The following is a 16376-nucleotide window of genomic DNA, read 5'->3' as shown; positions in this document are numbered from 1 at the left end:
ACCAAAGCTTCGTGCATTGCGAAGAAGAAAGAAAAAATAACAGACAGAGATCCTCTCTTCATTCATGTAAAAATGGAGGCTTGCTTGATATGATTGGCTAGGACGCGTCACAAGAGAGTACCTAGGTACTCTGATGCCCATGCACTGTACTCAATTAAGTGCACCACAAAGTACAGAGCCCCCAAATCCCAAATCTGTATATTGGAGACGTACCAAGTCTATAGGGGATGATTCTGATCAATGAACAACAGTTAGTTTGTGAAGTAAGAGGAAGTTTTCCTACTTAGAGGACCTCAGATTTGCTTCATCTTTCTGGGCTTTAGACGCACACTAAATTACCAAGAACTATTTTAGCCTTTTTCCTTTCAGCCCTTCAGTTTTCAGCAGCTTTCCCCAGCTTTTTCTAGTTGCATGCGAATGTGATTTGAATATGATGTATTCTATCTGCTTGCCGGTGTCACCATGTCTTCCTACATGTGGTGCAGCCCGAGTTGCCTGATTGTTGGTCCTCCACTCCACTCTACGTTTCCAACAAGAGATGTAATCAAAGCCGTTGAAAATGTGGGGTAGACCTTAATTCTCGTACCGTGTAGTGTTTACTGAAATGTAGTCCTATTTTCCGGAAATTGCCTCTCAAGCAAGATATTGCTGCAAATGTGAAATTCGATATTTCTGTAGTAGATTTATGATGAAAGATGGGTGGGGGTGAGCTCCCCACTGCATCATAAGCTACTCAACGCTTTGCGTCTCCCAGTGTCAACTGTCAAGGGCTCCGGAGAGTCCAGGCCGACGATCAATTCACTTGAATATTGGTGTCTGGAGTGGCTCGATGTCGAGCTGGCGAATCCATGATCTATCTGTCTGCATAGTTCCTGTGAGCCCAACCTGAACGCTGAAAACCCGCTGCCTTGTCCGTAATCCTTACCCATTGATGGTCCAATTATCACTCTGGAGTAGAATTTCGATTTTCGAGGGCGAAAGTCCTAACCGAATTGAGTTTCGACAAGCACGCGCCAATACTGATAGTGTACTGTTCACCCAAGTCATCGGAAATTGGCGCCAGGTCTACGGGTATTGGAAACCTAATGGATATCCAGGGGCCAATGATTCTGGCACTCCATTCACAACGACTAAAATTTAGAAATAATTCATTAATATGGCTTTCCTTTTCTCGTCAAGTCCTACGCCTCTTGCCTCTGGTCTGTCTCACCTAACGAAGAACCCTGCTAGTGCCGAAGGATTGTCCCATTGAATGTCACAGACGAGTACGGTATTTCTGATTAACAAGGCACCATTTGTGAGACCATGACCTTGATCTGCTGGGGATCTCCCGTGAAGGTTTTTTTCATTTTGGTGAGTTCAATAAGCTCAAGGGACGAACCCCCTTAAAAAAAAAAGGGGGGGGGGAAAGGTCCCCACGAAGTTACCAAAGACTTTTAGTCAAATTCAACTTTAAACCTAGATCAGCCATGGGATGAATCTTGTCGTTTACTTTAGGTGACCGCACTGTGGAACCATAGCACAAAGTATCTACTATGCATACTTCACATCTTACCTCTCTTTCTTAATATTAATAGGCACACTTACTCCTTTTCTTCGCCGCAGGATTCCGTTCTTTTGCACCCTGACCGGCAAAGTCATCCTCTCCTTTAAATTTAGGGAATCCTACTGCAATGTCCGACCAGTATGGAGTAGCCACAGCGGCCGTGATTGGTACAGTCCGTCGGGCAAGTAGAAAAGTCACAGGCTGCAAGATGGCGAAAGAGGAATTCCCCTCATCCTGTGTGCTTTGTGCAACACTACTTTTCTAATCAACCGAGCACCCTACCCATCATCTAATCAACCGAGCACCCTACCCATCATAAGGAACAATACGAATGGAGACGGCAATCTTTTTCGAGTCCAAGTGACGCAGGGCTGGCCGCGTGGCGCACAGTCCTCTGTTTTCCCTGGGCCGGTGACCGGGCCGCCAGGTCGCGGACGCATTTCGTTTGGTCGATACTATGAGTCTTTATCGATTACTTGCGGCGGCGAGTGAAGCTGATCGGACTGCCAATATTAATGTATCTAATTAAGGGGGATGGAGTACGATGCCGCACGATAACGGCGATGATACTAGCCTCATATCGCCAGTTGACCGGTGTTCCAGTTCTGGACAACCACGAATATCTTCCGGGTCCAGGAGACGGCAGGATTCTGCACGAAGGAGGTTGAGTGGTTAGGATTATTGGGGAGCAAGAGACAATAGGTAGCTACTAAACCAGTGTTTCCAGATTCGAGTTGATCTACTCTGTACTTTAGGTGTGGTCCACCAGAATAGATCAAGTCTAATTAGCATTAGTACCTTAGTCTGGTCATCATTTCTCCAGACCCTCTTCGACATTCAACCAGCAATTGCCTCGTCTCATCAGCAATAAAATCACATAATATTCCTAGTACGGTCTGCGGAGTAGACTATGGCCTGTCAGTAAAAGTAAATCTGGGCTAGATAGTTTCATTAAAATCATCGCAGATTATTATGATTTGCTCAGTCCCCAGTTTCATCCTCTCTCCGCCTACTACTCCTCTTTTTATTGGAGTGACTGGCCATGGATCCTGTCACTTAAAAAGCAGTTTCCATGAGATGTGGGGATCCTCAGCAGGATGGAGCACAGTAGCAGATATAGATCTTAGTGCCTCCTGGTATTTTATTATGACTTTCTTCAATCTTTCACTGATTGAATTTGTCTCTCTCTGGAGAGGTAATAATATTAATATTGTATCTTTCTAAATGGACTCGTTTTTTCAAGTCATGATGATATCGTCAGAAGAGTGGATGAGTGAGTCTTCAAAGAGCGGAGCCATGGTTGGACAACCGCCTCTAGATACTCCACCTGCAGGCAACCCCTCAATTCCATACTGCTCAGTGCTCACTGCTCAGCGTACTCCGTACTCACAGACGGGACGCTGCTTCGGGGCGCACAGGTCACTGACGATATTATTCAGTTCGCTGAGATTGCGGGAAATAATTACATACTGGACCCCTGTACGCCGTCTCCCATAGATGGCGACGATTCAGCTCGATCTTGAACCTGGCAGACTTAGGCACCTGGCTTGAGATTACCGTGTAGTAGTAGTGTTGATAAGTAGGTACGGATATTCAAACCCCCTTTGTGCTAGTGGACTGTCTTCCCCAACCAAATGATTTGCTTCTCTTTTTCCAGTGGTGTGGCTGGTGACCACTGGAAGTTGCTGGTTGCCCCACTCTGTTCATGTCCCCTTATCCATGGTACGGGATGATGCCTAGTGATTACTGTTGCTTCTTGTGGACATGGTGCTGCTCTATGTTGATATGTTCATCACATTATTGTTTAGGCAAAAGGAATATCCTCTCAAGTTGGGATAGAATAAAAACACGCCTCAGACAGTATTTTGTTAGTTTTCTATGATCATTTGTTTTGCTCACTGTTGGTATAAAAGGCATCAGGCCGACCTATTGCCCTGTAATAATATCATTCCATCATCCATTATCCACTCTTCCCCGCGCCGACCTTTCAATCCCGTCACTGCCTCTTAGTTACTGGATGGACTCAACCACCACATCCTCAAGGTGTTTCGGACTCCATCTTAGTGCCAAGCAGAGCCAGTGTCCATGTCAGTGAAACTGAAATCTCCATGCTGACGACTATTCCTGCATGAAAATGCCTTCCCTGCCTCTTCCAGCATAGTGGGTTTGGCAGATTGGGAACCTGGATAGAACTACAAAGCTTTATTATTGCGCATACAAAGGCCTGCCACAATAGGAAATACCATGTCAGTCTTCAACGAGCATGATTATAAGAAAAAGAAAATATCAAACGTCATTACTACTAAGGTTGGGTAGTTACTAGACAACCCCAGCAAGTGAAACGCGGTACCTGCTTCTGCCATCCCCACTTGCTTCCCTCCCTTCTATTGTCTGCTGAAGTGTAGGAGTAAGCTAGGTTGGTCCCTTTTTTCCCATCCTTCCTCTGCGGCGGACGACTTCACAACATCATCATTATGTGTTGCTCTTCCCTTTTATTTTTTCTCTCTCATTCTGTTTTAGTGTTCTTCCCCCCCTTATTTCCCTCCCTCATTTTCGCTTTTATTTGAGTTGTATCCCGTCTATTACGTTTCCACTCGGTGCGGAGTACTAAAGTGCCATTTATCTTATTTTCTTGTGTGTCAATATCATTGAATACCTGAGCCAAAAGGTCATCATTGGTAGCTGGTACTATAGCTCTTGGTCTCTTTCCTCAGGTAGCTATTGGAATGTTGGATCCTGCATGGCCTCATGGATGGAGATCCACCGTCATCTTCTCTCATGGCTCTGGCTCTTAGTCTTCTGCGGCGTTTTCTGCTAAGTGCTAGCCCCTTGGAAACTTGGGAACTTGGGATTCACTAGTTGCACCTAGCCTATCGTCCTAGCCTCCACCCCGATTATTTCCTCCTCCCTTCCAATCATAATGTGATAATGATCATGGTCTTGCCTCCTCATCCATCCCCCTCTCTGGGCCTCTGGGCCTCTGGCTGCTGCTCAGGCCTACCTGACTACCGGATTACCATGGGTCGCCCCGCCCACACGACGGCCTTAGCTGCCCATCAACTAGTTACTCCGTAGCCTAGTCCGGATAGTCAAGTCTATCGGCAATACTAACTGTGACTATACAGTTCTTCTTCTGCTGCTAAGCCTGCTAATTACCTAGTCATCTACTCTGTAACTACGGAGGACTGCTCCTTCTTCTCCCACACCATACCCGGCTTTGTCCTAGCCTACTCTTCCTGTAGCCAGCATAGTAATCCACTTTCTTTTCTTTTTCTTTTTTTTTTTTTTTCAATCTTTTTATTCTATTTTTCTGACGAGTTGCAAAAAATAATAAAACCAAAATCAAAATCAAATAGAATACAAAATAGCAAAACAAGTACTCACTCCGTAGAAGAGACAGACATTACCTATCTATCTTACCCTTGCTCTTTTGCATGTTAATGTGAATTGCTTAAACTGTTTCTCGACCATCATCGATTACTCTTTAAAATCGGTCCCCCTCTCCAGGTCGACACTTCTTTCCCAGGTATCTATATCATATCACTTTCCTTCTGTTCCTTTACCTCGTGTTCTAGGCTTGCTTTCTTTTTATTTTCCCTCTTTGCTTATTCTGGAGAGGTTCTTCTCGTTGTTCCTTGTTTCGCATGGCACTGGTGGCTGTCCTGAGTCCCAAAGTGGATAAAATCGGCTGACATTCCTTCTGCTGCGATACAGTTACAGAACAGCCACTCCAGCACCAGTTGAACTGTTCGTTTCTACTATTTCTTCTCCCCTATTCCTTCGAGAACTTGGCACTGCTATTCTCTCTCTCTTATGAATCATAAATTATAAAAGGAAATGCGAAAAAGGTGAATTAGGTGCTGATGCTATCTCCTCTGGCCAGTCCAGAACAATCAGAGGCTTGGGAATTACCGCAAGTTTCTGTGGTTGGAAGACTCAAGTCAACCTATACGATTCGATCGCTACCCGTGGAACCAGAAGCTCCAGTCGACCCAGCTTTTATACTACTAGGGCCAGGCGTATTCCATCCGTGTCTGTCTATCCAGTGTTCAAGTGTTCCACTGGATCAAGTCTCCATTCTCCAGAAATTCAGAATCCGGATCCAATCTTTTCTTTTTCCTTTTTTTCCCGTTTTTGCTTGTTGGGGCCTCCTCCGTCTAGACGGAGATTTGAGGGAACAAAACGAGACTGGGGCCCGTGCTGGTCGTCGATCCGGGTTGCAGAAAGTCGAGAAACTCTGGTAGACTTTAAACTCTCTGGAGAGACAGAGAGGGGGGAGGTCTGGTTTTAAACTCGCACCATCGGCCCTTCTTCTACGGTTCGACCTTGCCGTGAGCTTCCACTTACTTTGCCCCGGAGTGTCACTACTACCTACTCACTACCTTACCTTACCCTACCCTGACCTACATACATCTCGAACATTGCCATCTTTCTTTTACCCCTCTCTTTTCCACTTCTTTTCAATTTCTCTCCTTATATTGTGCGCCCAAAACTATATCATCAGCCTCAACACAAGCAAGAAAGAATTATACGCCTCCTTCCAGCCAGCAGTTGCGCGAAACCATAGCTGTTGGATCTGGTCACTCGCTCCTTCCTCTTAAACTTCGTGGAAACATCGCAGTCCTAGCCGCGTTGCTTTGAAACTCTGATCCAGCAGTGGTTCAACTCTGATCGATATTACTTCTCTGGGCCCCTCCCCTGTCAACTAAGTTTTAACCTAACTCTACTACAACCTCCCCCATCAATTTGGGGACAAAAGAAACAAAAGATGGTGAACGGCACCGCTGCGGTGTTGGAACCCACGTTCACGGGGTATGTCGCAACGACGCAAGATGCACTGATCTTGTTCGAGGCCTGTTTGACGGGCATCCTACATCACGTTCCTCGCCGACCTCATGATCGCGAAAGGAGCCATCTCGTCCGCAGCGGCAGTGTGTTCATCTACGAGGAGAACTCATCAGGCATCAAACGATGGACAGACGGAGTTACGTGGAGTCCCAGTCGCATCTTGGGCAACTTTCTAGTCTATCGAGAGCTTGAAAAGCCGTTTCCACCAGGAGAGAAGAAACGAGCGATGAAGAAGGCCAACCGACGTCCGGTGCCTTCTGCGAGGCCTGGCGAACCCTACCCGCGTCATGATAGCAACGGTGGATCTTATTCTCCCTCGTCGACATCTGGCTCGTTTGGCGATCGGTCGCATCAATCGGACGTGGAACGGGCACTGGTCGGTTCCTTGGTGGATTCATACGGCTTCAAGGATTCGGGGCTGGTCAAGAAGACAATGAGCGTAACTGTCTCTGGGGTGACTCACCACCTGGTGTCGTATTACAGCGTTGAGGATGTGATGCGGGGGGTCCTGAATCCGCCGTCGATGGTGGAGTCGCTGCGATATATTCGCCCACGCGCGGAACTGACGCAGAAGCAGAGCTTTCGCGCTCCAATCGATGATCTGGAGACAGGTGGACTCGAGAATCCGAATGATCCGTCTCATGCCATTTATGGATATCGGCCGCAGCTGATGGCGCCTCCTGGATACGCCATGCCGAATCCCCACCCCGAGTTTTACATGCATACGGCGCCTTACACTGCCTCTCACGCACCACAGTCTGCATCGATTCCTGGATATTCCATTGGAGGCTCAATGCCCGCACAGAATCCGTACCTTCCCGCCCCTTCTGCGCCCGCGCATGTTCCGCAAAAGACGGAGGACTATCCGCAGTACAGGAATCCGAACCCAGCTCCAACTCCGTATGGCACCAGTTTTGACTCAATCAACCATGGGCCTTTGTCTTCATCCATGCCGTCCACCCTGAACAGCAGCATACCTAGTTCTCTGAGCGAGCGCAATCGCTCTACATCGGATCAAAGTGTGTCGGCTTACCGAAACTCCTCGATCTCGTCGCGCAGTGTTGCCACGGACGTGACGTCGCCGATTGATCCTTCCACCCCGGCGACCTTCTCTCGAGGGAACAGTTTCAGTCTCTCAGGCCACATGGATGGGCCGTCGCATCCACCCGAGCAGCGTGGCATTGCGCCAGCGTTCGATCCTAGTATCCCTCGTCGCGAGTCTATACCTGCTCATTACTATACGGGAAGCGACAGGCCTCAGTATTACATGGGAGCGACGGCGCCGGCCGCGCATGCGAGTTACCCTGTTTCGACATGGACCACGACTGCTCCAGCTCAGCCGCAAATGTAACTTCGCCTCGCTACCCTCCTATATTCCCTTGTTTCTTCCTTTCTATTTGTTTCGTACAACCGTACACCCTTCCTATGATTACCCCGTTTCTTTTTTTTTTTTTTTTTTTTTTCACATTATATCTCTGAGGGCGGCGATTTGGAGATAGATTCTGCATGCACGGTATGGATGTTTACCCGGATGGGATTCTGCTCTTAGAGAAGATACCGGAGGCTGTTTCATGTTTTGCTGTGTTGTCTTCTACGACGATATGATACACATCAAAATCTTTTTGTTCTTAGCCAATTGTGATCTTTATTCTTTTCTCCTGCACTTGTTCAGAGGGTCCTTCATTCAGGTTCAGTTGCACCGTCTTTTACATGATTATGAGCAATGTCGCGGTTTGGGTGGTTCGGTCTGGGTGGTTATCTGTGGTTTTTTTTTTTTTTTTGTCTCTGTTTTCAGTTCCGTTCCTGCTTTGCTAAGCTATTATATCCTTATTGCTCTTTTACGGAGAGAGGCTCTAGGTGTATACGGGAGCTAAGAGCATCCTCACAGGCCGATTATAAGCCAGGTCACATTGATGTCTTTTTTCTTTGCTCTGATAGGTTGTATTCGGGTCTACCAGGGGATGTTATATCATACTTTCAATAGTCCAATTAATCGCCCAGGCCGATATTCCTGGTGCTGAAACGAAGGTGCTACGTGCCATGTCTCCATTCCTTGCATGTAACATCTCGAGGGAACGAATGGATTACATCATCACTACTGTTCGATTTGTGACAGTCAGTGACTGCTGCTTCATAATCGTCAGTATTTCTTCGTTCGACGTTGAAATACGATGCTTAGTGTGTACTAGACCGCAATCTAGAAAACCTTCATTTTTAATCCTCAAGGATAGACTCGGGAGGTAAATTGAATAGGCCATTGTCAGATCCACCGCTAACTAGGGCCCCCCGTCTGCTATCCGCTGTCCGCACAGAATATCTACTTTTATGGTACGGAGAAGCTCTAGTCTAGGCAGTCAGAATGAAACAATCTCTCACCCATGGACTCATCTACTACCAGAGATCAATCTGCGAAACTGCATTCTGAACTTCGTGTCTCTTTTTATTTTTTCCTTGTCTATGACGGATACAGTACGTGACATAACCTGCTTGCAGTTGCAGATCATTCGCCAGTGGGCCGATTTGTCCCGTAGCCCGTTGGGTGCTTGGTCAACGAATCAGGGGCGCTTGGGGACGGGAGACGCGGATCAGAAGAACCCCACTTTGGACACCTTGATTGGTGGGACCCGGTTATCTGCCCGGCTACCTGGGTGCCCTTACGTAGGGTAGGTAGGTACTTCGCACTGTTCGCAGGGTGTGGTGATCATTCCATTCCATTCAAATTGAGGTACGTAAGGCACTTGGCGTGGATGTGGATGTGCTGCGCCTCATGTGACTAGATGAGCATGCGGACTCCCGCGTTGTCACGTCAGTCACCGGTCATGTGAGCGATGTGAAACTGATATTGACAGGAAGAGGGGAAAAAAGAAATGTGCATCAGGTAAAACGCCGGTCGGATACTTGGGGGCGCGGCTCCGGGTGATGATTCAGATTCAAATTTAGTCCTTCTCTCGATCTTGTCCTGCGGAGGGTTGTCCGGCGCTGAGGCGGTGCTGGGATCGTGGCTGCGGGCAGTGCCCTCGGGGACTCTCGGCGATCGCTGTTATCCCGCTTGGCAGTGCTATTGCCGTTATGATTGTCGCTATGGGGAGTGGGTTTGGTGGTGGAAGGGCTCCCGCGCAGACTTGACAGGTGCGAGGCCATCTGGTTGTCCATCAGGAGGTGGATGGTCAAGGCGCTAGGATCCGAGATTCGGGTTCTGCGGCGTGCGATGAGGGCCGGCTCGCTAGGCGCTGGTGCTGGAGTTGCTGTTGCTGCGGCGCTGGCGAGGGTATTGGGGTATGCGAATCTTGCGATCCCCCGGATCGGCTCGACTATGGTGCGGTCATGGTTGGGGTCTTGGAGAGCGTCGTTGTCGTCTTGCAGCACTCCTCCGTCGGTTGGGATCTGAGATCGTCTGCGTCAACTTTGTTTCCTATCATTGGGGTTTGGAACTTACAACGGATGCGAGTCTCTTCCCCGGCATGCTCACGTAGTCGTCAAATGAGCTTTCGAGAGTCGCGAAATTGAATCCTTTCTTTGATTCGACAGGTTCGAAGCGCTGTCCAACCTCTGATCTGAAGTCCACAGGCCGTCGACTCAGAGGCTGATACTTGGGCATCGATAACCACCAGTCTGGGTAGCTACCGTACCACGACTGCAGGGTCGGCTCGATGTCCAGGGAGAAAACAATGCGGCTGTCTGCGCGCGGTTTCTGGATCAGCATGGCAAACGTGAACTCCCGCGGCAGGCCTGATCTCTGCAAGCTGTTTTCCTCCAGTGACCAGACAATTTCCCCGGCTTCGATGTCGAACTTCCGTCCTCGTGGGCTCTTCAAAGTCCGTACCGATCCCTGGATTCTCATCATCTCATAGCGTCTGTATCGACCATTAATACCACCCGTGGGGGAGAGGCTGGCCATCAGCGGCAACTCAACAACTCCCAGTGATCCGGACAGGCTGTAGTTCCACTGCAGTGTCTCTGGCGATATAGCCCCGTAGATCAGATGTGGTGCATGCATTAGGAAGCGCGGGTTTCCCGGCGGGTAGCCGTTTGGGTAGTGGTCCGACGAAGCGACATGACGGGTACCCTGCACAGAGGCTCGAATCGTAGCCGCCTTGAACCGATGCGCCAAAGTGTTGGGTGAGTGGAAGACGAAATTGATCCCCAGGAAGTCGACGTGGTCATAGTCCTTGTCGGAAACGGCAGGGCTGGAGTAGAATCCATGCTGCAGTCGCTGGACGTGCGCTGTGATGTATGCGTCGCCGGGTAATTGACGCTCGTAGATACAGGCTCCGTTGAGCAATAGTCGCGGGTTTGCCAGATTGGGATCTGCAGGCATCTGGGACCCTGTGTTGCTGGTTTCAAGTTTCTTTTGCTTGTTGCCAGGGACAGCCAAGTCGCGAGGCAGCAGTGCAGGAGGCGCAGGACCGTTCATGATTGGCATTCCCAGGCTTGTTCTTGTCGTATCAGGTAGCCAAAAATGGCTGCTGCATGTCAAAGTCCTATGTATGAGGTCGCGTTTCTGTCTTGTCGATCCATGAGCGATAGAAGTAGGGATCCGCAAACAACCTGTAAATTCAGCATCATTAGTTATGAGGTAAGTTAACCAGTGTCATATGCAGAGTGCTCTGCTTTTGACTTACTTTGGCAAACTTGAAGGCGAAAACCGAGTTTGTGGACAGATGCTCATGGCTGGAGTCAGGTGAGAAGGGGTCTACAGTCAGATGAGAGACGGACGGATGTGCTACTATGGATGTGGTGAATGCGCCAGTGAATGTGTTGCTTCGTCGACCTGGGAGGTCAGGTGGAGAGCTAATGAGTCTTGAACACATTCTGTTCTTTGGAAATTTTAGGAATGGTATAGATGACTGTTGTATGTTGGAGGTGACCACAGAACATTCGAAGTATATATCTATGTATACATCCCTATGTCGTAGCAAAAGCAACTCATGAAAGCTCTGAGCCATGCACAGCCGTCATTGAGTTATTTCTTATTTCCATCTACTGACTCTATCTTGACTGTACCAAGTATGACTCTATCACAATCTCGATCATCATTAGTTCTGTGTCAATGTGCCTTATGATTCGAGCTTCAGGATCGAGAGATGAGGCGGTTACACCACACCGTTGTGATTGACGTCTTACGCCTTCTTAAATAATGGCCCCGATTTCAGGAGCAAAGTAAGGAACTCTATCGTATCCTAGCATTTTGAGGACAATTCAACATGGTGATGTTCGCTCAAAGGTTTACCCCAGATCGATGTACAACAACCTCAGGAACAATCACATGACTTGGCCGGAACAACACTTCCTCCGTACGCATTTTCCTTTCCCCAGACAGAAAAAGGTGGTCACGAGCCTCGATTTGTATACATTGAAACTATTTTCTTGCTTCATTGCGACACAAGCCTTCGTGCGGCTTTTCGGGCTCAACTGGGATCCAGCCGGTCTGTAGTTGGCCGCTGTCTGGTCCCACCGTCACCTGTATACCTTCTGACCCGAGACCGCTGTTGAGTTGCTTGGAATCGGGTGATTGACCCGCCATCATATATTCCGGTCATCACTACAAATTCAAAATCAAAGAGATATATTGTTGACTATCCAACTCGTCGCCTGAATAGGCCGTCTCTCACTTTTTGTTACATTCATATTCGCCACAAGAGCGCCGACTTTCGTTCCGTCATCGTGCATATTTTTGAATCTGGCCTTCATTTTTGATCGTTGACCCCATAGCATATGGGTTTCCAGTTGACAGCATATTTCTGATGGACACATAAACACCAGGGCTTAATTGACTATGATACTGTCTCAGCGGCTGTCTTGAGTTAGGAAAATTTGCCAACCGGGACATATGCATTGAACCAGACCTCCGAACAGATCTCTATTTTTGCCAAGCGCTTTTCATCTGCTATTTCAATTATCCCACTTCTTGTGCCGTTGATTGACAAAGGTCATCATGGCACCTAATACTCTCCTGCCGATGCCCATTCGAGCGATCAGGCAATCTCCAAGTCTATGGAGAGCAACCATGTTTCATCCACTCGGATCGAATTCCGCCACCTGCAGAGGATGGCTAAACCCCTGGTGGAAGAACCTACACTCCTTGACGGTATCCACTCCATCAGCTCGTCCTAGATACCTACAAGATAGGTATGTATATCGCCTATTCGCGCTAGGTCTTTCATCGAGCCTAACACTTGCTAGGCTCGCGAGAGACACGGGCTGTACGTTCCGTGTTATCGAGCCTCCCTGTGGCCGAGCACTTAATCAACAGAGGAGATGGTCAGGCTCAAAAAAGCCGGATGGTCAGATGGAAGACCCCTCTCAAAAGTGAGTATTGATCTCTGCGTCATGTCGGTGCCACTGCAGGTCTCCTCGCATGTGGGTGACTATCGTTGGCGAGATTTTAACCATGTGTAGGCCTCAAGCCGGCTCGAAAAAGTCTCCAATCCTTTCCAGAATTCCTCTTCCTACTCATGAGAACATTTACACCGTTCCCAATATCCTCACATTCTCTCGTCTAGTTGCGGCTCCCTTGGTAGGCTACTTCCTCATTCATGATCATCATGCAGCTGCACTATCATTATTTGTGTATGCTGGTCTCACGGATCTTGTGGACGGCTATATTGCCCGACGGTATAACCTTCAGACTGTCGTCGGTACCATTATTGATCCAATGGCCGATAAACTGTTAATGACGATTGGTGTTGCTTGCTTGGCCGTCAATGGTTCTATTCCTGGTAGGGCTCCTTCTTCCTCCACGACGCTGTTGTTATCGTCTTTCGAATATAGAACAAGGGAATCTTCCTTATTTCTCCTTGGCAGTCACTGATCGGGAACAGTATGGCTTGCGGTTATCATTCTCGGTCGCGATGTTGGTCTTGCGTTGTCTGCAATCTACTACCGCTGGATATCTCTCCCCCCGCCAAAGACCATGGCACGATACTGGGATTTCTCCCTTCCCTCCGCAGAGGTCAAGCCAACGGGTATCTCCAAAGTCAACACAGCTTTGCAGCTTGTGCTTGTGGGCTCCGCGATCGCATTGCCTGTGATTCCAGAGGCAGTCCTCGATGCATGGAGTCTCCGAGAAGGAATGACGGCGTTGCAGTAAGTACCACAGATTCCTTTTCTTTCCCATCGTTATCAATTTTCACCCTTGTTTCTTTTGAAATGTGGAAGAGAATGGGAGATCCCTGCGCATATGGTTGCTGTCGGATGAAATTCTAGCACGTACGACCATAGGGTGTGGAAAACAGGGCTTCCCGTCCGCTCAGCCGTACTTAAGCCACACGCCGGCCGGTTAGTAGTTGGGTGGGTGACCACCAGCGAATCCCGGCTGTTGTACGTTTTTGCTTTTTGCAAAATCATTTTTATCTACATATCTTCCTTCCTTTTTGTTTTCTCTTGTTTCTTCTTTTGTTAATATTCTTTATTTATTTGCATCGCATTCTAACTTTTCACCTAGGTACCTCGTTGCAGCCACTACAATCTGGTCTGGGCTCAGCTACGTCTTTTCCAAAGACGCTGTAAAGATCCTCACTAAGGAGGAAATACAGAAGCGCATTGCAAGAGCCAGCGGGAAGAAGTCCTCGTGAACTTCGTGCATAGTGTATAGATGGTTCAGGGAAAAAGTGTATGGCTTCGGCGCAGAGCGATTAAACTCGATACGGTCGCCTCCTACATTTCGTTTGATGTGTTACTGCAAGTTGGCGGTAAATATTTGCATTGTTGGAGTGTATATGACTGGCTGATGTACATAAAAAGGGGCAGTATAGACTTGATATTTACAAATGAAGCGAAGTGCTATAAGCATGAGCCTTCCCGTTTCTCAATGTTTTTCTGCGGGAGTAGATCGCACACCAGTCGATGAAATGACCGATAGATGCGATGTGATTTCATAGAAGGGAACGATCAATGGCGAACGAATATATGGACAGACGTGATTGCCTTTCGAGTGTTTACATTTGTAAAGCCGGCAAGATTGTTTGCTCACCCTCGTAGGGCGTATGAAAGCACATTCTTCGAGTACGGTTTCACATTAGCGTCGCTCGACATCGTGGAGTTTGACCATGCCCTAAATGTGTCCTGGTCACTGACGAAGTGGCCTCCTGGCCACCGTAGGATGCTGGTGGATAGACAATTCCCGGTTCCGCGGTTATGCCCTCCTACATCAAAGGTCCGGTTCGAGATGTCAACCTTCAGGACAACCGTTCATGTCTTGGCTTGCTGGGTGGGGAACATCGCATTCCAGTAGTCCTTGACTCGCTGGCATACTCCTTCGCGGCCCTCCCAGGTCCGGAACTTGGTTTCGAGCTCGCATGCCGTCCACAGGATCTCCCTCCAGAACTGCTTCTCCACATCCGTGTGGAACTTCCCAATCACCTCTTCGGGGATCGTCCAGGCGCGCGTGTAGCTGCCGTCATCTTCAAAGGTCGGGGTGACGTCTTGTTCGTCGAATACCGTGGCGGGGTTGAACTTGGGGTAGTTGGCGTGGATGAAGAAAGCGCGGGGCGCGGGCGCTTTGGAGCCGTGCACGCGCCATTTCCCCTTCTGCGTCAGGGAGTAGTCCTCGACGGGGTCGAATTGGACCATTGCGGAGCCGGCCAGGCCGGACTTGGTGCGGTGGCCGATGGCGACAATGGGCTCGCTGACTTGGTAGTACGGTTCGTCCATAGTCAGAGCGGCTGCGACGAAAGTCTCTTTGTCGCCCTCCCCTGCTGCGCCTTGCGACAGCAGGGCCCAGTAGTATTTTGGGCCCCAGAAATTGTAGTACGTGCTCAGGAGTAGCGTTTTCGAATGTGTCTTCTTGGAGATGAGCAGCTCGCCGGATTCGCTCGACTGGCGGATGGTGTTTGGGGGCATCGGCTTCGATGCGATTTTGTAGTAGTATGACGAGATGGTGTCGGCCCAGAAATCCGGCCATGTGACCATGTTCTTCGATCGGAAGGGCTCGTTCGTGAACAGGATGTCTGGCTTCTCCAGCGGGAAGGCATCGGCGTCCAAGAAGAGGATCTCTTCGAAAGACGAGAACATCATCGCGAAGAGCTTGAACTGGTACTTCTCTATCTGCATGATCTTGGGGACGGCATGGAGAATGTGCGACAGCACCACACATCGGGAATTCAGAGACGGCAGAATCACATCGCATATATACTCCTCATACTCCTCTTCGTTTGCCAAAAAGACCTCTACCGGAAGCTCTGAACCTGTTTTCCGGAGCATTCGAAGAGAAATGACCAGAACGGGCAGATACGAACCTCCTGCTGTCGAGACCAGGCCCCTTGTGTTGGGGACATAGTGTAGTTGCGGCGGGTTACTCTTGATGTCGCTGACAAACCCCGTATGCGCGTTCTTCATGACCTCTACTTGATCCGGTAGCATGTCCAGATACTCCCGTCGGTCTTCCGGTTTCGCTTCCTCGAACCGTATAGACGGCGCATTGCCGAGTCGCGTGGGCGGGTCGCATTTCGGCTGGTATTTGGCCAAAAGTGGCTGGAACTGCTGCCAGAAATGAATATGACCATCGGTAGAATGCAAGACTCCAACCCCGTCGCTGGCAAGGTAGGAAGGGCTTTTGTCGCCTGACTTGACTGGGACAGATCGCCATCGCGCGAAGGACCAGGTTAAGACCGATGCGAGAAATACTGCAAGCAGTAGCGTTCGCACTCGCGAATACATCCGAGGTACTAACATTGTCGTCGAGGTGCGAGCGGAAAGATGAGGGTGAGCAGTCGCTTTCGCCGGCGAAGCTGAGTGATTACCCTCTTCCAGCGAGTGCACCTCGTCGCACAAGATACTGAAGCTCAGGGGCTGTGAAAGTCGTGCGAACCCGACGCGCTAGCACCTGCGACGTCCCGGAAGGATTTAGTGCAGCATTCGAGACCTATCGCTGTTGTGGAAAAGTGGTAAAATATACATAGGCGCTGGGCAGCGGGAATGGCATGCAGAAGAAAACGAGTGAGTCCAAGGTAAAGAAGAGATAGATAGACAGATAGACAGATAG

The 16376-nt window shown here is 49.0% G+C and overlaps 3 protein-coding genes and 1 non-coding gene across 4 annotated transcripts, besides 6 other annotated features; 2 read left to right on the top strand and 2 right to left on the bottom strand.

Moving 5' to 3' along the window:
* Positions 1 to 6314: 6314 nt before the first annotated feature.
* Positions 6315 to 7745, top strand: Aspvir_002094 (camp independent regulatory protein; the record flags this gene model as incomplete). Its single annotated transcript, XM_043273695.1, has 1 exon — positions 6315 to 7745. The coding sequence occupies one exon, from the start codon at positions 6315 to 6317 to the stop codon at positions 7743 to 7745; it is 1431 nt and encodes a 476-aa protein (XP_043129630.1).
* Positions 7746 to 9268: 1523 nt separating this feature from the next.
* On the bottom strand, positions 9269 to 10817 carry Aspvir_002093 (uncharacterized protein; the record flags this gene model as incomplete). The annotated part of the gene is made up of 2 exons (XM_043273694.1): positions 9269 to 9778; positions 9831 to 10817. 2 exons carry the CDS (start codon positions 10815 to 10817, stop codon positions 9269 to 9271), a joined length of 1497 nt encoding a protein of 498 aa, XP_043129629.1.
* A 1584-nt stretch (positions 10818 to 12401) lies between these two features.
* Positions 12402 to 12523: a sequence feature (Protein overlapping with rRNA (Aspvir_002092, GIK06442.1) was converted to a misc_feature.).
* A 54-nt stretch (positions 12524 to 12577) lies between these two features.
* Positions 12578 to 12703: a sequence feature (Protein overlapping with rRNA (Aspvir_002092, GIK06442.1) was converted to a misc_feature.).
* A 90-nt stretch (positions 12704 to 12793) lies between these two features.
* Positions 12794 to 13113: a sequence feature (Protein overlapping with rRNA (Aspvir_002092, GIK06442.1) was converted to a misc_feature.).
* A 102-nt stretch (positions 13114 to 13215) lies between these two features.
* Positions 13216 to 13480: a sequence feature (Protein overlapping with rRNA (Aspvir_002092, GIK06442.1) was converted to a misc_feature.).
* A 120-nt stretch (positions 13481 to 13600) lies between these two features.
* Positions 13601 to 13684: a sequence feature (Protein overlapping with rRNA (Aspvir_002092, GIK06442.1) was converted to a misc_feature.).
* On the top strand, positions 13602 to 13721 carry Aspvir_r0028. The gene has a single exon (XR_006253217.1). It is a non-coding gene; the product is annotated as a 5S ribosomal RNA (ribosomal RNA).
* Positions 13722 to 13838: 117 nt separating this feature from the next.
* Positions 13839 to 13968: a sequence feature (Protein overlapping with rRNA (Aspvir_002092, GIK06442.1) was converted to a misc_feature.).
* A 616-nt stretch (positions 13969 to 14584) lies between these two features.
* On the bottom strand, positions 14585 to 16066 carry Aspvir_002091 (alpha-mannosyltransferase; the record flags this gene model as incomplete). Its single annotated transcript, XM_043273692.1, has 1 exon — positions 14585 to 16066. The coding sequence occupies one exon, from the start codon at positions 16064 to 16066 to the stop codon at positions 14585 to 14587; it is 1482 nt and encodes a 493-aa protein (XP_043129627.1).
* Positions 16067 to 16376: the final 310 nt, after the last annotated feature.

The sequence above is a fragment of the Aspergillus viridinutans genome (assembly GCF_018404265.1).
Source record: "Aspergillus viridinutans IFM 47045 DNA, scaffold_10, whole genome shotgun sequence".
Lineage (NCBI taxonomy): Eukaryota > Fungi > Ascomycota > Eurotiomycetes > Eurotiales > Aspergillaceae > Aspergillus > Aspergillus viridinutans.
Note: the sequence above shows the minus strand (reverse complement) of the source record. Positions and strands in the feature narration are given on the sequence as shown.